Below are 20,709 nucleotides of genomic sequence, written 5' to 3'. Positions count from 1 at the left end.
TGCAAATAAGAAACATATTTTGATTATGCCAGCACTTTCAAACTTCAAGAGAGTTAAATACACTGATGGTAATTCAGGTTTTCTCAGAGGGGATAAAAGTACCTGTGCAAGGTGAGTGATGTCCTTCTTTTTTACAGCTTGCTTTTCCCTCCCTATTGCTCCCTCCAATACCTTTTGAAAGCTGTGTCAAATCAATACCAATCTGTAAGCATGAGCAGGCAGAAACCTGTTTGCGGTGTTGAAGATGGGAGGATACTGGTTTCCCTTGTACCTAATTAGAAAGCTGAGCAGTTCCAGTCATCTGTAAGTCAAGCTCCTGGCTAAGGAGCATGAATTTCTTCTAGCAGAACCTTTCTGTCTCAGTTTGATCAGTGCTGTGGCAGTTTGAAAGGTTCATATTGTGACAGTTGTTGTCTTTTATGTGGAAACAAGGATAAAAACCTATCTAGAGTTCTGGTGCTAGGGAGTTGTTGGAGTTGAGGGGGGAGCATTTGCAGAAATGGGCTAAACCAGGTTCATTGGAGGATGGCACATGTGCAGCTGCAAGAGGCTGTAGTAAGTTAAGTAGCTGCCAGAGTATGTGGTAGCCAAAAGAAACAACAAAGTGTGCAAGCCTCTAATTTTATGCTGACATTTAACAAAAAATAAACCATATTCTGAATTACATCATTCATCTGTGTTAAATGCTTTAGAAGCAAGTATAAAGCTTACCCAGGCAATAATGGCATGCTGAAACAAAGTGTTCATGTTGGAGTGATACAGTGGATTGATTTCAGCTGAAAGTGAGTTCCAGAGCTTACTCTTAGATTTCTCAAACCTTTTAAGTTGACTGTGTAACTTGTTCACTGGCAATCAGGAGGTTATAAAAAGAGAGCCAGCTGATGTTGCAATCTAAGCACAGGCCATATAGTGGAAAGACTCTCCTTTGGCATGTCCACTAGTGCTATTTTTACCTATTCCAGTAAGATCTGCCCTTGTGATGTTGAATTACAGGACAGTACCTGGAATCATTTTGTTTTATAGAAATGCCCTATGCTCTGAAGAAATCTTTCAATAACATTGTCAGGCAGATTGACACAAAAAATTGTCTTAGATTTAAAAATACTTTTTCTTCTGTCACCCTGCCATCACAAATAATACTGCTGCTGTAACTGCAAGAGGTTCTTTCACTTCTGTTTGTGTAGTATCTGGCTGGCGGGGGGGGTCTTTTAATTTTGGTTTCCTTTGTATATTGAGTCTTTCTCAGTTTCTCCCATGGAGACTTTAAATAGACAATGTGATTGATTTTAGAGACAGGCAATTAACAGTGTAGCCCAGGATTAAGTCTAGTAGGAGGGTTTTGTCGTAACTTCTAAAAAGTCTAGCTGATTTTGATTACATTTTAGGTTGATGGCTCTTTTCACACAATAGAAAATCAATATTTCTTGCTGGGAATAGATTTCCAGCACTGCCAGTAGCAAAGTGCTGTATCTACCAGACTGATTGCAGTGAAAACTGGAGGAAACAGCAAAAATGCCGTAATAGTGTAGCACTGGGCTTCAGTTGTAGAAATAGCACATCTGGAATATAACCCATGCAGATGTTTGACTGTCTGAAATGTTTCACGCTTGGGATGACCTAATCTTAAACACAGTATTGTCCAGGTGGATCTTCTGAAACCATCAGTGCTTAGTATGGGAGTGACTTGTCACCACTGAAACACAAATGTAGCAGTTTGGAGCCCTGTGTGTTTTAAACTCTTGCTCTGTTGGTTTCTGCAATCAGGTGTGTATTTGTAGCAGAATATTTCAGTTTTCAAAAGCAGTGGTTTGACACTGAAGTGTGGTCAGTGGTGCACTTCTGTGAGTTCACCTTGCAGAACACCTGCTTCCCTTGCTCCTTCTCCTGCACTCTGGAGTATCTCAGGTGGAAATCCTGCAAGTAGGCAAACTTCCTCCAGGCCAGAGTCATTTTCTGCTCCCTTGGCTTTGCCATTGTCTTAGGTGAACAATTCTCAGGTTTAATTGAATCTCACATCTGCAATAGCAGCTAGTTATTTTTGTCAACTCTTTCGCTTCTTAAACCCTCCTTGTTGCCAGTTCTGTTAGCAAATGATCTTGCTGATCGTTGCGTTTCATGCATCTCTTATCTGTCAAGAAAAAAATGTGATTTTTACACCCTTACAGCTTTTACTTTTGGTGGAGGTAGAAATAATCATACCTGCTGCATTAACCCATCACGTTAGTTTTATGCTATGCCTTCTCTTTTTGGTTTTATGTGAGATTTTTTTTTTTCTTCTGACCGAGCTTACAATTAAAATGCTTTAGGTTTTCAGTCTGTAAAACCTCTACCCTTCCCCATCAGTTTTCTCTCCTTTTTCTCATCTAACATTATACATCATACTGACTTTTCCCAAAGTTTGTCCCGGAGTCTTTTCAGCTCAGTTTTTAGCTCTTTTTTTTCTTCAGGAGCTGGTCTTTATGAATCTCTTGACCTTGTAGCTGAATGCGAGGACCAGAACTGCATCCCTGTTTTTATCAGGAATTGTCAATCTGGCTACTTTTAAAAGACAAAATCCCAACTCTCTCCCCCCCTACCCTCCCATGCCTTCCTTAGTTCCTAGGAGGATGTGGTTCTCTGGTTTTCTGCTTATTCTCATGGTTCTTATGGTGGTTTCATTCTTCCCTGTTTTACTCTGCTTCTGGCCCCCACATACTTTCTGATCATGTCACTTTTCACACCTTATTCCTCAGTAATGGAGTCTGTCAAAAATAAATAAACACCTCCTCTGCCTTGATTCAGTGGGGATTATTTCCTAAATATGCCAGTGTTGCTGACTGCTTGTCTGCTGTTAGAACCAGCTTTTCCCTGGGGTACAAAACACAGAATCCTCTCTTCTTCCCAGTCTCCCTGCTTATCTTTTTCCAAGATGGAAATAATATTCACCTTATTTATATGTCATGTTCCTAAATGTTTGTCTTTGAGAAGTACACAAGTTAGTAAGTGGGGTAAATGTACAGTTCAGACTGTAAGTAGGTTTGATTTTACAGTTACTAAGTGGCTCAAGGTGGGGGTCCCAAAGCATTCTTCTGGTTTGTTAGTCTTTGGGAGTTTACCGTCTTGGGTAAAAACGTTGCAGTTCCCCACACACTATTGAGGAGAAGAGGATGCTTCTAACCAAAAGTGAGCTAACAATGTAAGATCTCTTATTTTTTTTTACATTAAATACAAGGAAGTACACGTAAAGAAAGACAATAGGAAGCTGGGACTGTTCAGCCTGAAGAAGATAAAGCTTTTCTATGAGGGTGCTGAGGCACTGGCCCAGGGTGCCCAGAGAAGCTGTGACTGCCCCATCTGTGGTAGTGTTCAAGGCCAGGTTGGACACAGGGGCTTGGAGCAAGCTGCTCTAGTGGAAGGTGTCCCTGCCTGTGGCAGGGGGTTGGAACTGTGTGAACTTTAAGGGCCCTTCCAACCTAAACCGTTCCATGATTCTATGATCCTGTCAATGTGTAAAAATACACTGATGGGAATGAAGAGGACACCAGACTCTTCTCACTAGTGCCCACTGACAGTGCAAGGGGCAATGAGGACAAATTAAAACACATGAATCTCCATCTGAACACGGGAAAATAATTGGTTTAGCTGTGAGGGTGATCAAACACTCAAACAAGTTGCACAGAGAGGCTGTAGAATGTGTACTGGGGGTGTGTGTGCTCAAAACCCAGCCAATGTGGTCCTGGGCAGCCCAGCGTAGCCAAGCCTGCTTGAGCAGGGAGGTGGAACTAAAGGATCTTAAGAGGTCCCTTCTAGCCACAGTGACTCTGGCTGTGTTGCATCTTTTCCTTCTCTAATCATCTCTGTATGGGATTGTTTTAGGAATTGCTAAGTAAGATGGGAATTTTGGGTAAGAAGGCATTTTACCATTTACTGTCCAGTGAATGTTCTTGTGTATTTGATCTACACCTCTTTCTTGAACTAATCTGAGCTTCCAATCTTTTAATCAAGTTCTCTTCAGCTTCCCTAGGAATTCTTCCTCTTACAGTTAGTGCTTCATGGAAGATACAGATAGCCTTCAAGGGCTTAGCTTCTGATTCCTTGCTTGGTTTGGATCCAGGTTTTGTCATAACATTTGTGAGTCAGCACAGTGTTTCTGTGTTCTCCAGTGTCTTGAGAAGAAAATATTCAACTTATACTTGATTTTACTTCAGTGAGTTTTTAGCTGTGAAAGATTTTGATGATGTTCTTGAATGAGAATGAAGTGATGTTGGGCTGGGCTGGCATTTGGTTGTCGTGCAGTCTGTCCTTACATAGTGTGTTGCATTGCACTGAAAAGTTGCATAAAATAGTGAAAGACTGGAAAGGCCTGAGAACTTGAGCAGAACTCTACTATTGATGTTAATTCACAAAGTAATTTCTTGGTTATGTATTTTGTATGTTTCACACCTGTACAAATTTGTCTTAAAATAGTAAATATCTTCTGTTTTTCTGTGTTACCTTCCACAGATGATGTACTTCATCCTTTTGTCATAGGAGTTCAGTTGCTGAAAGCAGAACTAAAGGTATAAATAACTTTCAATGGTTATCTTTCCCTTCCTGCTTACCCTGCCACATTCTTTCTTCTGAGGTCCCTGGATCTTTCCTGGGGGACAGGAAACTCTGCAGCTGAGCTTGGTGCCTGTTTTCCTTCACTGCTGCTGGAATGTCCTTTCTGTTTTTGAAAGAATTGCACAAGATTGGTACGATCCCTCCAGTTGGTTCAGTGCTTGCTTTATCCAAAGTGTATGTTTAACTGAAGCTCTTACTTTAGTCAGTCTCCCCTAAAATGGGTATTTACTTTGCAGGTGGAAAGCCCTTCTTCAGTTTAGAACTTTAGGACTCGATGTTTGCCTGTCTTCTACAAATAGCACTTGCCTTGCCACACAACTACAGGCCTGTTGAAAATAATCCAGACTTAATGTAAACCATATCTGTGACATTATCTTACAACTGGTGGTCGTGTCCCCCTCCCCATCCCCTCCTTTTTCTGAGATTGTATCTCTGAAATAAAAAGTCTACTATGGCACTTTATTAAATAAAAAAAACCCCACCCACACCAGAAGTGTAATTTCATGGATTATTTAGTAAAATAATGTAAGATAGCATTAAAATGAAGCATCATTTCTTTTTAGAGGCACTCAGGATAGGAAATATTTGACATAACGTAATTTTGCTTGTATACAGTCTGTAACTTCTAATTACATTCTGGTTTTATTTGCCATTTTATGCAGGTTTTTTTGCAAATACTAGTGCATAGGACACCATCAAATAAAGTTGTTAGAGCTGTTCAGGCAGCCTGTAACTGAACTACTCAAGTAGTATTGCATTAGACTTAGTTCATATGCTCAGTTATTCCCAGGTTTTTATTTATTCCCAGGTGCTATATCAGCAAATACAAGGGAGAATCTTTTGGTCTGTCTTCTCACAGAAGAGTATCTCAATGTCCCTTCCAAGCCTTTCTTGGTGCTCTTCTCCCTGCTCCCCTCATCTGTACATTGTTTCCATGCCCAGGCTCTTTGAAATGCAGTATTGACCTCCCCATGGCACTGCTGCTTCTGGCACAGAGCCCATGGTTAATAAAGTGAATTTATTAGTTTAAAGCTGCCCTGGGCGAATGCAGAGAACACCCAACTTTGGAATTAGCTGGATTACTGCATCCTGTTGTGTCTAACTGTACACATCATCTGGCACTGCCTGCTGTTTCGCAGTTCTAACAGCCAGTGTGGTATGGTTGAACCTTACAGTTAGCTTAACTAGCAGCTCCCATTAGTTACTTGAATAACCTAATCTTAGGCTGAGCTCCTTTTCAGCAAACCTGAGGTTGGTTTAAAGACTGGTATGTTCTCAGTGGTAGTGTCCTCACTGTTACTTAATTTACTACATGCAACTGAGGGAGGACAGAACCAGTAATTCTTTGTGCTGAAATTCCCAGTCACTTTTGTTTAATCCTTGAGAAGTTGTGTGGGAAGGGCATTTGGTGAATTGCTGACATTTGAGTAACTTTTCCATCCTTGCTGTAAAGTGGATCAGTTCCAGGCAACTGTACACACAGTTTGGGGCTTTCATCCCGACTTGAAACAATTCAAGCATGAGCAAGTTCAGAATGCAAATAGGCACGTGTCTGAGAATGTCTGTGCACTTGATTGAAAGACTGGGGATAAAAAAATGCTTCTCTAGAGTGTCCTATCTGTGTAATGGCAATGCACATGTAAACTCACAGCCTCACTGCCGCAGTGCAAGGTCTGCTTTAAAGATCACTCTAAACTGGAGGATTCTGCTCTGAAGAGTTTAGTATTCTAATGAAGAAACAAGAAGTCTGAGTGTGACAAGAATGTCATATAATGGGATTCTGATCCAGTCAGATATAAGAAAGCAGTGTTCAGTTTTTATTTCTAGTAGTGCATTTGAATTTGCCCAATTAAAAAATGAGAATGTCTCAAATAGAACTTCAGCCTTAATAGTCTTCATAATGCTGAGAGAACACACTTTGAGAGAAAGCATTGAGTGGCCACCTCTCAATAGTTATCAATTTTGATTATAAGATAAAAAATATAAGTAGCTATACTAAAAAGGTTTTACTCCATGACATAGAGTTCTGGTGCTTTGTTAGCAAAACTTGGACAAAATGGATGTGCAGAATGTGTGTGCTTTTCGTGCTTGCCTTGGCCTGTCGTAGGTATTTCAGTGGCAATTTTCTGAACTTTGGTGTGAGTCTGTATTAACTCAGCAGCTGTGCCTGACTAAAATCTACAAAAGCTTGGAAAAACCTGCTGCATTTTCCTTTTTCCCTGAGATTGGGAAAGGGGAGGATTCGGTTTCTATATCCCTTTGAGCTCTTTTAGATACAAGCAGGGTGTTCAGTGCTCGCATTCCACTAATGAAGGAGTTTGGGTTTTGTAGGGACGCTTACAGAGTTTGACCATTTGAACTTCACGTGAAAGGAAGTGGGTGACATGGCAGCAGGCTGTGTGGAAAGGACAAACCAAACAGATCTTCCCAAAAACTAGTTGGGAAATGTAGCTTGGCACCATCCTAATCAAGAGAGGAGGGCAGGCATGGAGCGGCCAAAGGTGCAGATAGCTTGGTGACGAATAAATACCTAACCAGAGCCCAAAGTACAGTCTGCTCCAGCCAAGTAGTATGACTTGGTTTATGCTTACTAACCAAAGTTTTACTCTGTTTACACAGATCTGCATCTTTTTGTGCCAGAGATGAAACTTTCTTTTAAGCCACTTTTAAAGCTTGTTTTTTTTTCTACCAGAAGTGTTCATTTTGAAATGCACCTTGGGTTTTGTTCTGTGGTGGTTTGCCTTTGTATGCGTATCTCATTAAACATGAGTGTGACTATTAACTGTTTGCATGGATAAAAATGGTTGTGTGTGTGTTGGGAGGCGAACTGAATTTACAGTTTCCTTAAAAGCTTTTGGTGTTTGCTTCAGAAATAAAGGGCAAGGCATATAAACTCTATATGGGGAGTTTAGGTTTAGGTTTGTATCCTGTGAACTTCCAGGCTGCTTCATTTCCACTTTCAGCATTTGGGAGACAGATTAAAATCCTTACCAGTTCAGCCTAAACACTTTTTGCTAGTCATGGAACAAGTTAAAGTATCTTTGGGCTGTGAATGAATGCTGTGAGTGGATGATCTGAGTGAATGACGTCCAGGGATGTGTTACTGTGAGATGGACACATTGTATAGCCATTTTTGCTTCTGGTTTTAGCGCTTGTTCAAATGACTAGTGATCAAAATCTGTAATCTGTGCAAAAGCTCTAATGAAAAGTGCAGTCTTGGTCACGATGGGCCGAGTACTTGTGCGAGGTGGAGGAATAGTATCAGATTATCTTTTCTGCTCACATTGACTGTTTAACATGAATGAATCAAGATCAATTTCCTACTGGATCCACAAGAGGACTGATACACTCATACTTTTAATATCTTAAATCTTTGAATGCTGCTGTGCTGTTTTTCAGTTGTAACAGGCTGTTTGAAGGCATTTTCATGAAAGTGGAGAGTTGCTGGAAGATGTATCTTAAAGAAAAAACTTAGGAAGATGCCTGAAAACGTTCAGCTGGTGATGCATTATTTGAGCATGGCTTAAACTTAAGTCTAATATCTGGTAATGTTTCTAAAATGTGCTTGTAACTTATTTAAGGGAAGAAAACTTAGTTTTTCTGAAAGAGACAAATGAAGAATTATGTCTTTATGAAGGCATAATTGTAAAATCTTTATTTTAAAGGAAATTTCTCCTTAGAGCATATCAGATGTTTTTACTGGAGTGGATTGGTGTGGATCTTGGGAGAACTGTAGAAAATGAAATTAGTTTCAGTAAAAATGGCTTTCATCAATTTCTGACTAAAGCAAAAGACCCCAAATGAATGAGGGAATTAATCCTAGGGCACAGGTTACAGCGCACTGAGAGGTAAGCTGTGCTGTGCACGTGTCTTACCTATTCAGAGGGCCAGAAGGTGGCCATGCTAACCTGTACGTTGGGAACTAGGATGTCTGTTGTCTTGTGCTGTTGTGCTTGGCTCCCTGTTCAATGTGCCAACTAGAAATTGTGTGCATGTGTGCCTGTGTGCAATATTACATTGTGTGAGGTTTTGGTAGGGATTTTTTTGTCAGTTTGAAGCTGGTCAGGTAATTGCCATGCTGATTCTCTTACCTCAGATCTTTGTCTGCAGTGAGCTGTGAGTCCAAAGGGGGTGGTTTTGTATATATTATTACAATTTTTAAGCTTGGTTTCTTTACACTTGAGGGCAGGGGAAAGATGTCATTCAGTCACAAATTACTTCTTAAGAAGAAGTTTTTACTACTGTCTCTGTTCTTCCATGGTAATAACTTGGAGTAAGAACAGTGACTAGTGTTGGGGGGTGAGCATGGCCGGTAGCTGCCCATGAGGTATCAGACTTGAAGTGCTCTTGAGTAGACTCTTGGCCTGAGTGAAGAGGTATTGCTGAGGGCCTGGAGCCTCCTAATATCCCAGATGAGGGTTGCCTCTGAATAACTGCAAAAGTCAGCAGCAGGACAGTTGATTGCTGATGTTTCTTCAACAAGCTCCACCTTCCCAACTGCATGTCCTTGTACCATGGATGCCCAGAGCAGGTTTAGCAGCTTTTCATCATGGATTCCCTGTCTCTCCCCAGGAGACTGCAAGTATCTTTTAGCCTTCCCTTTATTTTCCCCTACCCCTCCAGCCTCAGGCTGCTTGCAGGTTTTGTCCACTCCAGGCCACATCTGGTTCGTCTTCTACCTTCAGTGTAGCTCCTTCTTGAGGTGTGTGAACAGAGCCCATTAGCCTTCAGTTTAGGCAGGAAGGAAAGCTAAGGGTGGCATATGCTACATTTGCTTGCTGAGTTGAGGAAGTGCTTTCATTTTCTAGAAAGGGAGCTCTCAACATCCGAGAATGAACTCAAGCTGCCAGGAGCACCGTCAATAGCTCCAGCCAAAAAGAGGGCAAAAATGCACTGATGAAGTGTGGTGGCAAGAGAGAGCAGGGCGTTGCTGGGAGAGAGGATAATGCCACATGTACACAGTCCTGAGAATATCCAGCACCTCCTTGAGGCAAAGATCCTAGGAAAGAGAAGGATGCAAATGCATAATCCCAGATACGACTGACATTTGTATTGTACAGAAGGCTGACAGAAGTCTGCCTGTGTGTACAACAACCTCAGACTGTGTTTCTGTGATCTTCTGGAGCATGCTGTTCTACATTATGCAGCAGGCTTTTCATACTTGGAGCAGGGAAGTACCTTTTTTGGTATGAAACTTTGCTTTTGCCAGGGTGCAATTTTGCATTTTTTGGTCGTTTCCTGTTTTCTCTTGGATTTTTATGGAGATGTTGGCAGCATGGCTGTAACGTTAGCATGTTGTTAACTTAGGTCGGCAGTGACTGCAAGGAGGGTTTTGGTTGTTGCCCTGCTACTCCTTATCTCAAATAGCTCGGTAGAGCAATCCAGTTGAGCTCTTCTTGTTTTCTCTCATGTATTATCTAGAAGGGTGAAATGAAGTAGGGTTCCCCATAGAGAGTACATTAAGAGGGGGAAAGAGAACAAGCTGTCTGGGGTTTATCTTACCCTCTTATCGAACAGTTTATCTCCACTCTGCTTTTATTATTGCCATCTAAGTAGTTACACACTTACCTGTCCATATGCAGAATATGGTTGTTGCAGCTCTCTGACTGCTGATAGGAAGGCAATTCATATGAATTGTGAGATGGTTGTAGTTGCTTGTGCATGCTGAGCTCAGTTGTATCCCAAAATCTGTTCTTCCCTCCTCCATCCTTTTTTCAGAATGTCTCTGGGTCTTCCCATTCTCTGCATCCTTTTTATATCAAATGTAAGACCATTGTCATTCATGTGCCGTGGATTTAAACCCATCATTTCCAATTATCTAAATCCTATTAGATTTTGAGATTGGGTTTTGACCCTTTGGACAACTGGACCTACACAAATGATGGCATTGATGTGGAAATGACAGCAACTGGCAGGAGGGAGGGAGAGGATGGGCATGTTCATATTGTATCTGTTGTCAGTGAAAGAAATGTTGATGAAGGGACCCAAAGATCCCATTGTAGCAGTGTCAGAGGCCCAGAGTCCTGCTGCTGCAGTTTGCATGCTATGGTAGGTGTTTGATGTAACCCAAACCTCTCTTGAAGCTTGTTGGTACATGTTTCCTTTATAGCAACTACTCAGATCAGGGTTTAGGTCTGTAGCAGTGTTAAGGACTTAAAATCTAACTAAGGCTTTTGGAGTTCTGCTGTGAGTGAAAAACACTGACATTGAAAGTTTATCCTTCTGGGCATCCCAGACTCTGCACTTCACACTAGTGGAGTTTTTTTCCCCCCATGAATTCCATTACTTTAGCTCTTCAGCTGTAACAAACACCATCTTTTTGCTGACATAAGCAGAGGAGCTCCTTTTTTTTTCCTTGGCATGGGTATCACACAGAAGGGCATGTGGAAGTGAATTGGAGGATTCAAATCATTTACAACAAAGGAGGTACAGGACCACACATGAAATGGGTTTAATAGATACTGATAGGTGCTCAGTGAAGGAGTGTTTGGTGTTATGTACTGGATGAAGTTGTTAGTGATTTCAGGGGAACAGTGTAGGGCTTTCAGTGTAAGCCCTTTGGAAGACCTTTGTTTTGGCATTTCCTGACTGGTTTGCTTTTTGACTTTGCAGCTTTAATATGACTTTCTTTCCCTTTCATAGTGGTGATCAAGAATACAGGTGATGTGCGCAACCACTGAGGGTTAATTTGGAAACCATCTACTAACCTGGCAAACATGTGCACTTGCACTGTTTAGTTTTGAACATCAGTTTCTCAGAGGTTCATAGAAGGATGCAGTTTTATGGAGGAAATAAACCATCATCTTATTTTCACTGTTCCTTAGTCTTTCTTTTCCTTTTTGAAAGCTTGGCAATGAATCTGGCTACTTGGAAATCTAGCAAGAAGTACATTTCACTGTTCAAAACTGTTTCAGACTTTGTTTTTGGTTAGTTTAGGACAAGATGCATCTGGGATAAAAAATGCACTGATACCTTTTTTTTTCATCCCTGAGTGTGCAAAACTGGTCCTGTGTGCTGATCTGGAAGCATGCTTTTTATTCCAGTTCCTGTTTGGCCTCTCTTTCTTAACAGTACAGTCTCTGCTAATGCTTGTGTGCCGTATCTGGCTTACAGGACTCTTCTTTTGGCCTGCAGCTAGCATCTAGCCACCTGGCTGAAAGCCCCTCAGGCGCTGGTTACCTAAATTAACATGATGGTAAACTGCTCTGTGACACCAGGGATGCAGTGAGAGGAATTGCACATGAATCTGTGATCTGTTCGTGTTCAGAAAGTCAAGTGCTTTCAAGACTCAGGCTGTGCAGCTGTGGGTGAGCTGTACCGTGTATGTGTAGGTTGATCATGTCACAAGGCAGAAGGCAGTGCAGTTTTCAGATGCTTTCAAAAGAGGCTGTGAGGTCCGTTGTCTCAAGAGGAGACAGTGCCACTTTATAGTGAAGGATATTGCCCTTTTCCCTGACTCTCTCCATTTTTGTTTCTTAGACTGCACCGATGGAGCACATTCAGGGAGCTTGGAAAACTATCAGTAATGGTTTTGGACTCAAGGATTCTGTCTTTGATGGCCCAAACTGTATTTCACCTACTATCGTCCAGCAGTTCGGTTATCAACGCCGGGCATCTGATGATGGCAAAATATCAGATACTTCCAAAACTAGTAATACTATTCGTGTTTTCTTGCCCAACAAGCAGCGCACAGTGGTAAGTCTGCATTACCTTAACATAAGAAATGTTGTACTGTTCCCATTGCTAACACTGTGGTGTGTATCTGGCAAGAGAAATGCCAAGCTTCACTAAAGGTCTTTATTGAGATTAAGTGTGTTGTAATCAGTTTGTTAATTCTAGAGGACAGTAGTTGGCTGACCTGAGCCTGTATGAAGTAAAACATGTAGTCATTTCTGTCAGTTTTCTTCCTTTGGATGACTACAGTGAAGTATGGTAGTTAAAGCTGAAGTGAAACTTCTTGAAGGCACACTTCTATTTGATTTCTTGGAGCTGAGTGTACTAATAATAGTGTCACCAGAGTTCCCTGAAACATAAATGAAGCCTTTTTTCTACACTTAGGTAACTATATGCCTTGATTTCCATTGCTTTTATAGGCTACCTGCTTGTATGAGAGAATGTATATGTATAAAATCCCAGAAACTTAATATTGTAAGAAATTGGAGAGTTATAGAATGGTTTCAAAACTTCCCTTGCAGTAGCTGGGTACATGGCAGGAAACATGCCTGCCTGGCTGGTTGGCTCAATGTGCAGCGAGTTCAACTGGAAGGCACAGCAGTCTGTTACGTCATGGTTCCAAGTAGTTTTTATTACTCTGTTAACTTCAGAAGTGAACAGCTCTGCAGTTTTACTGCAGCTTCTACACAAAGGAGAAGAAAAAGATTCTTTTGTGCCCCCCCCCCCCCCCCCCCCAAAAAAAAAAATTTTAACCAAGTTCTGCAATCACTGACTGCATTTTCTCTTTCCCTTGGTCACAGGTGAATGTGCGGAATGGGATGACCTTACATGACTGCCTTATGAAGGCACTTAAAGTCAGAGGTCTGCAGCCAGAATGCTGCGCAGTTTTTCGACTCCTTACCGAACCAAAAGGGTAAGAGTCTGGAATGTTATATGGGAAACTTCCAGTTAGAGAATGTAAAAACCTTGAGTTTAGAATAGCAGCAATAATGGTTTCTTCCTTCTCTCATGCTAGTTTCTTTTAAAAGCACAGTTTGGTTGTGAACACTGTCATGTTGCTTTCTTTGCCCTCCTCGAAGGTAGCTCCTTCAGCTTCCTGGGTATTAAAAATCTCACCTTTGCTTTAAAGCTAAATATTAGAAATGTTTAAAATTGAGGGGTGCACTCAGGTGCTTGCAGTGTCTTACAGAGGCTTTTGGCATACTCCGTATTAAATGATTGTGATATCCCTTCGTATTTTGAAGTATTTGGATATTTCTCCCCTACATTTGTAGTTGGCAAATTTCAGTGCTAGTGATTCTTAGCCAATTTAAATGAACATCTCCTCTGTGTGCTCAGTTTTAAGGCTCTACATTCCTCTACAACTTTTCAATGTTTGGATTTAAATCTCACTTCCGGTATTCCTTATTTTTTGTAGGACCGGGGATGCTGCTATTAAATACCAAATGATTCTTTTACAAGCTGAGGGAGTGAAGGTATCTCATGGAGTTAATACATTTAACTTCACACCTCGTAAGGCTTGGGCTTAATGCTCTTTTAAGTCTCAGTCATGAGGCAGTCATTTGTGGGTTTACATCTCTATGTAACAGAGTCCATTCTGGGGTCACCAGTAACTTTAGTGCTGAAGCACATAATATGGCTTTCATGTCACTAAGTCTGTCATTCATAATTTCTTATGTTTTGTTTGTAAGGGTATTTCTGTGACTATTACAGCTCCTAGGTGTCTTACTTCAAATAATCTATATAGCTAAATGACTTACATGTTAAAAAAGACACAGAGAAAGAGGTGAATTGCTATGTTTTTGAAGTTGCTTCTAATCTGTAAGTGAAAGAGACTGAAACAGAGCTCACTATAAGAAGTTAGCCACGCTTTTCTGTATTTGTTTTCAGTTTACTCAAGAAAACTCACAAACACAGCTCATGGCTTAGGCCACACTTCTTAACTCCTCAGTAATTTTGTTGCCCCTATTTTCTCTCTTTCAGAAAAAAGGTGCGTTTGGATTGGAATACAGATGCTGCCTCCTTGATTGGAGAGGAGCTGCAAGTGGACTTTCTTGATCATGTTCCACTCACTACACATAATTTTGTAAGCCTCTCCTTTTCTGCATGTTGATGTAATTTGTAACAACTGAACCACATATGCAGTCAAGGTCGTGCTAGGCCTTAGGTATCTTTTGGCTCTCTAAACACAGGAGGGATTTTGAAAGCGATGGCTTGATTCATTCACCCCTACTCCCACAGATTAGATTGGTTAAATATCAGTTTGTAATGAAACGCCAGAATTCTGTTCATATTTAGTGATTCCCAGGTGTCAGAGACCTTAAAAGCTCACATTATGCATGTTCTTCAAAAGTCTAACCATTGCCATTTTAATTTTAGATATGTATATTTTTGTAACTGTCATATTAAGATCTCATGTCTTTATAGTCAGGGAGAAAACTTGCATTTTCAGTCTCTTGCTCAGCAGTCAGAGAAGGCTGGATGAGTTTGGCTGTTGTAATGGCACTGAATATATGAGGGTGCTGATAGTTCTGCAAGGTCATGACATTGTTTTGTGAGCTAATGCTACCTTGTAATTTGGCAGTGTTTTTTTGTGAAAGAGAGACTTCAGATTTGTAATTCCTTCTCAAAAAGTGATTATTTGCTCAGCATAGATCGAATGAATAGAGGTGGTGGTGGGTTTGGTTATTTTTCACAAAGAGATAATGCCTAACTCTTAACAATTTTATCTTGCATTATGTTGTTCTCCCTGGGAAACAACTGTATTCCTCTTTCTAGCCTTTTTGTTGTTTAATCCCAGAAATGTATTGTCCCAAGTGGAAAACCATAAAGATTGTAATTTACATCCATCAGAAAGGTCAAGATTGATTTACAAAACCTGAAAGTAGCTTTGCTTCTATTTTACTTCTTCAGAGAACTACAAATAAAACTGTCTGCAGTTGCTTATCAGAAAACTGGTATTTTTCTCCAGAGCTGGAATCAGCTCAAACTTCAAGCTTTCCTCCACTGTATGCTCTGGAGGATGAAACCCTTTGGTTCTTTTTAATCTTTCTGTCACATTTCAGAAGCTTTAGCAAAATGTTAAATGCCATTTAAAGGAGGAGAATTTCCTTAAACTGTTTAATTTATGAAGGAATTTGTTTCTTATGCAAGGGGTGTTGGTTAGTCATAGACATGCAACAAGCATTTTGACTAATAAAGAAACCAATGAGGTGCTTCTTGCAATCTGATCCTCCTTCATCTCCTTGGCGATACTAAAAAAATAATAAAAGACCCAGTTCCTGGCCTACCCAGCTTTGTTGCCTTACCCACCACAAACTGGTGCTTTTTGAACTAGACAGAACCTTTTTCCCCTTTAAATAGTCATGTAAAGAAAGCCCAAAGTGTTTGTAACCTTTCCAGGTTTCCAGTCAAACTGGAAATATAGGCAAGAATTCTCAAGCATGGGTTTGACTTCAGTAGCACTGTGGGGGCACTGATAACATTTTACTCGTGGTGTTTATTTATGTCAAGCTCTGAAGATTTATTTATATCAAGCTCTGAAGATATTCACCTTGGCTAAAGAAGAGAAGTTGGATTAATCATTTAATGTGTTTTCTAGGCTCGGAAGACCTTTCTAAAGCTTGCTTTCTGTGACATCTGCCAGAAGTTCCTGCTAAATGGGTTTCGGTGTCAGACATGTGGCTATAAATTCCATGAACACTGCAGCACTAAAGTCCCAACCATGTGTGTCGACTGGAGCAATATCAGGCAACTCTTGTAAGGACTGTTCCTTTTTCATAGCCACAGCAATTCTCTGTGACAGACAAGCATTGGGTTTTTTACTCTTCCGTTATAGAGTTAAATTGGAATTGTTGGGAAGTGGAGTCACTTTCATCAATCTACAGAACTTGTGTATTGATTTCATAAAACAGCCAGCAATGATTGTCTGTTCCCAGGTGAAGAAGGCCATTTAGATTAAATGCATTTTGCTCTTGCTGTAATCTTTAATATTCTGGGAGAAGCAAACAAGATCATGAATGAGCAGGCAGTTGCTATGATTCCCTCTGTTTCAAGAAAATAATAGTGATTCCTCCTGCGTAACACCTTTTTAGAAGAAAAAAGGCACAATTCAGTTGGACTTTAGCTGTTGGAAGCATGAGTGTTCAGAACTACCACAACTTTTGACACCCTGTTGAAAATGCATGAATGGTGAGAAAACTCATGAAGGATAATACTTTCCTAATGTTGATTAGAAAAAGTTGAAGATCATTATGTTAGAAGAAGTCCTATTATGCAAAAGTGTTTAAAATCTATAGTTGGCCTTATGATGGGGCTTAGTGATTGTACTACAACTAAACTTGGTCATACAGTTACACATTTTCTGATGCTAACGAGTTAGACTGTAGGATGACTTGTGCCACTTGGTGCTACCTAGGTTTAATAGCACATAAAAAATTTTGTATCTTCAGTTTAGAAAGAACACATGGAAATTTTCTTGGGGAGTCTGAAGACCTAGTTTTTAATCATACCATACACAGCGGAAAAACACTATGTAAAGATAAGAATGTGTTCATCAAGTTCATTGTGCTGGAAAGAAACAGCCCTTTACATTGTCAGCTTTAAAGAGCATTGTACAGGAGGTAGTGTAGCAGTTGAAATTGTAATTGTTTCTGTTGATATTTCAGATTGTTCCCAAATTCAAATATCAGTGACAGTGGTGTCCCTGCACTACCTCCCTTGACAATGAGACGGATGCGGGAGTCTGTCTCCCGGATACCTGTTAGGTAAGCTAGTATTTCCTGTCATTTCTGGTTTGGGAAATACAATTTTTTGAAAAGCAAAAAACCAAAATGCCCCCAACTCCTCAAAACTAGAACCATCTCATAGAAAGTTGGGATAAATGTGCAAGAAGGCAACACCACTTCATCACAGATAACATGTAGTGTCCTTTCTTGTTCTTATATTCAAGCAAAACACTGATTTGGAATTTGATCTTTTTAATTTTGAATCTTAAGACTTTAAGGGAGGGTATTAAAGGTTTTCTGGAGACCTTTGTTTTCCTTCCTAAGCAATTCAAGGCTCCCTCTGGTATTTTCATTGATTTTATTTTATCTGATTAGGTAGTACACATGTAAAGGCATGTGACTCATTTTGCATGGCTGGCATACGTCAACTAAAATAAGGTTCCAATGTTATGGTGGCAGATGAAAGTTTAAAGAGAGAACAGTGGAAACTGAAAATATGCTCCTCTAAAAGAAAAATCTGAGACCTAAAAAGAGTGTGCCTGTAGTTTTAAATGCTAGACTAAAACCTGCTTTCCTTTCAGAGATGCCTGACTTCTGAGCCTAATTTGTGCCTGTATTTTTCCCTTGAAATTCTAGAGGCTGCAGAGGGCAGGCCATCTCTTGTTTTCCCTACATCCCTTTGAAAGTCTTGGCCTATTCAGGAATGAGGCACAGAGCACGTAGCTGACTTGCAAATGGTTCTATATATTCATTTATTTATTTTTTTTAGTAGCAAATACATCAGGAATTGGTCTTATGTTATCTTTGCCATCCTACTCTCTTTCCAGTGTTGCTGAACAGTGACTGTTAACTTGATAGGGTTTTAAGCTTTTTGTGGTGGCTGGCTGATTCCAGTTAGGATACTTGTGTGATTTGGGATAAATAAAGTATGAATGACCTTAGCTGTGATTTATAGCTCTTTGTTGAACTGGATTTTAGTGTTGGCCTCCTTTTAACCGATATTGGGTTTCATGACTTCCTTGCTGGCTGTTCTCTGCAAACCATTGAACAGTCTTGCAAAGCTTTGCAAATTCAGGGCTTAGCAGTAAAAACAGCTCTTAAGCTATGCACTGAACAGGTTTGAAATGAGCAGCTTGTCTAGATTTCACAAACCTGAATTAATCTAACAGAGCCAGTATTTTATCAGTATGTTGAATGTGATTTGATGGGGATTGAGCTGAGCTGTGGCAAAATTCATAACAGCAGAAATAGACTTATGTTAAACACACTAGATAAGTGTGTGAGCTGACAGGATCTTCAAGTTTTCTCATTTATTTTCTAACTTAAACTGGGAATGGGTCAGCTGACCAAATAGTGTAGTTGGTGTGCAAGTCCCAGCTTTTTCTGTGCTTGGAATTCTGTGTATGTTGCTTTTGGACAGGTGACATTGAACAGTATGATTCAGTTGTTAGAGGGGGAAAAAAATAACCACAACTTTCCCATTTTCTCTCTTTCCTTCTCAGTTCCCAGCACAGGTATTCTACACCTCATGCCTTCACCTTCAACACAACAAATCCTTCCTCTGAGGGTTCTCTTTCCCAAAGACAGCGATCTACGTCCACACCAAATGTCCATATGGTTAGCACTACAATGCCTGTAGACAGCAGGATAATAGAGGTAATGCTGATGGGGAGGGAATAGCTGAAATTTGAACTAGAATTGTGACTGGCCATGTAATAGTCACTGGTTGGGTTTTCTTCTTTGCTTTTGGTCATTACTGCTCGCCTTGGCTGAGTGCTGAAGAAGATACGTGGCACATTTGCATAGAAAGCTGATAGTTCACTCTTAGTCTTTATATACTTTTGCTGAAGTTCTAGGTAGGTTTTGGGGGCCTGTGAAGATGTGGGGGAGCTTAACAATAAGGTTTCACAGAGCTGAAAAGAAAACAAGCTCAGTTTTGCTGAAGAAATGCTTATTAGGCGTATATAAAAACATTCTTCCAAACTTGCAAATCTGGATGTGTTGGGAGCTGGTGTTTATTTTCAGTCAGACTACAAGTACTGTAAGTCTGGATGTAGTTCTCGGAGTTGGAATACTCAAGTCAAAACTTTCTTGCAATATGTTTTGTGTTATATCTGAATGGAATGAACAGTGATTCTGGGCTTGTGTGCTAAAGCCATCTGTATCTCAGAACGTTTTTCTGCTGTTACTTGCTTTCAAGCACCTCTTTCCTTTTTCTTCTGTACCTTAACCTGGCAGTAGTGCGAGACAGCTCTTTGAAGTCAGGCCTAAGTGGTTGGGGTTTGTTTTGTGATGATAAAATAAGGGAGTGGTGTGCTGGAAAGGTTTGCAGAAAGAAGTGCTGAACTGCAAGACTTCAGAGAGGTTTGTTGGGGTTTTTTTTTGCTCTGGAATAGTTTAAAAACTGTTTAGGCCAAGCAAAAGCCTTTGACTGCCAAGTTTACTTGCATCTTCAGCTGGTAGTTTATAGGCTTCTCTGAAATGGCCTGGAGAACTCCTCTGGATGTTTCAGCTGAAGGAAAGTTTACTGCAGCCCAGTAAAGTTGTTTTGGTGAGAAGCTTTGTGTCAGCTGGGCTTTATGGGGAAAGGTATTCTCCTTTCTGTTTGGTTTTCTTAGGCTTACAGTCTTTTCTACAGCTTCAGAAGCATGGCTGACCAGCTTTAATGCATGAAAAATAATGAAGCAGTCAGGAAAGAGAATATGAATTATTGAACTTTCTAGTCTGATGAGCCTTTAAATAGACATTGCTTGCTTTATGCTTTATGCATAGCAGTAAAAACAGAACTGCTTTCAATTCTGGCTCCTCATCATGTCAGAGGGACTGAATAAAAATCACTGCCATGTCTTAAAGGCAGTAGCTGCTTTTCCAAAGGGCTTCAAAGACTGAAAAAGTTAAAAACCTCCCAAACACCACAGAAGATAGTGGAGACCTTCTAATATGACATGAGAAAGACCACTTTAATAAAGTGGTTTACCAAAGGATAGATACTAGTGAACTTTTGGGTTTCAATGGGAATACTTCAAAGTTTTACTGCGCTTAATGACCATCTGTCATCAGATTACTCTTTCTTTTATTTATCCTAACATTTAATTCTTCCATTTTTAAATTTTCTTTTATACTTCCTCTGTTCTTTTCTCTCATCTCTTACCATGTTGGCCTAGAATAACAGCCTGAATGCTTCTCCCAGTTCCTGGTGCAGACGGTTTTGTTTGAGGGGAAGAGTAGGTATTTTCTTGGTGCCTTTTGTTTTCTTGTGATTAACAGGATTGCTGTAACTTGTAAGCCATGGCAGTGTCCACATTCAGTGTTTTATCTGGCCTTGATTTGGTGCACATGTTTATAGCATGTTTATACTTAAATTGAGGATACTAATAGGAAGATGCAAATTGATGGAAGTGCTTCACTTTTAGTTTAGCTGTATGAATCCACACTGCGATGAGATTTGGTGTGAGTTTGAATAGGCTTGAATTAAAGATGCATTCGGTCACACAGTTTTTAAAGCAAGGCCCTTAAGCAGATCTATTGTGTAGGGTTTTTTCTCTCTCAAAACTTTTGTTGAATATAAATGTACAAAGGCCTTAGATGAAGAGCATGATTTATTTTATTCATATTCAAGTGAAGCTGCCAGACTACAGCACTGTGTATGGTATGATCTGTGTTGTAAGAACACCTCTAAAGAATGCTGGGGTTTGTTCATTAGCTGTCGGATTCATAAGCAAAA

At 40.3% G+C, this 20,709-nt stretch overlaps 1 protein-coding gene across 8 annotated transcripts in view; it reads left to right on the top strand.

The window, feature by feature from the left end:
• RAF1 (Raf-1 proto-oncogene, serine/threonine kinase) overlaps positions 1–20,709 on the top strand; it is a 77,987-nt gene that overhangs the window by 41,016 nt on the left and 16,262 nt on the right. For 3 of the 8 annotated variants that reach the window (XM_062620585.1, XM_062620575.1, XM_062620560.1), the window contains exons 2-8: positions 12,064–12,279; positions 13,059–13,171; positions 14,242–14,344; positions 15,860–16,017; positions 16,926–17,024; positions 18,488–18,641; positions 20,150–20,209. In XM_062620585.1, the coding sequence (XP_062476569.1) occupies positions 12,073–12,279; positions 13,059–13,171; positions 14,242–14,344; positions 15,860–16,017; positions 16,926–17,024; positions 18,488–18,641; positions 20,150–20,209 (894 nt within the window). In that variant the 5' untranslated portion in view covers positions 12,064–12,072. Of the gene's footprint in view, positions 1–4,482; positions 4,539–4,607; positions 4,716–12,063; positions 12,280–13,058; positions 13,172–14,241; positions 14,345–15,859; positions 16,018–16,925; positions 17,025–18,487; positions 18,642–20,149; positions 20,210–20,709 lie in introns of those variants that run through there. The other 5 variants (XM_062620551.1, XM_062620567.1, XM_062620598.1 and 2 more) reach the window with 5 other exon arrangements.

This window comes from Pezoporus occidentalis, unplaced genomic scaffold, assembly GCF_034315485.1.
Source record: "Pezoporus occidentalis ecotype Australia unplaced genomic scaffold, CSIRO_AGI_Poc_V1 ctg106, whole genome shotgun sequence".
In the NCBI taxonomy this organism is placed as follows: Eukaryota; Metazoa; Chordata; class Aves; order Psittaciformes; family Psittacidae; genus Pezoporus; species Pezoporus occidentalis.
This window is presented reverse-complemented; position numbering and strand designations above follow the sequence as displayed.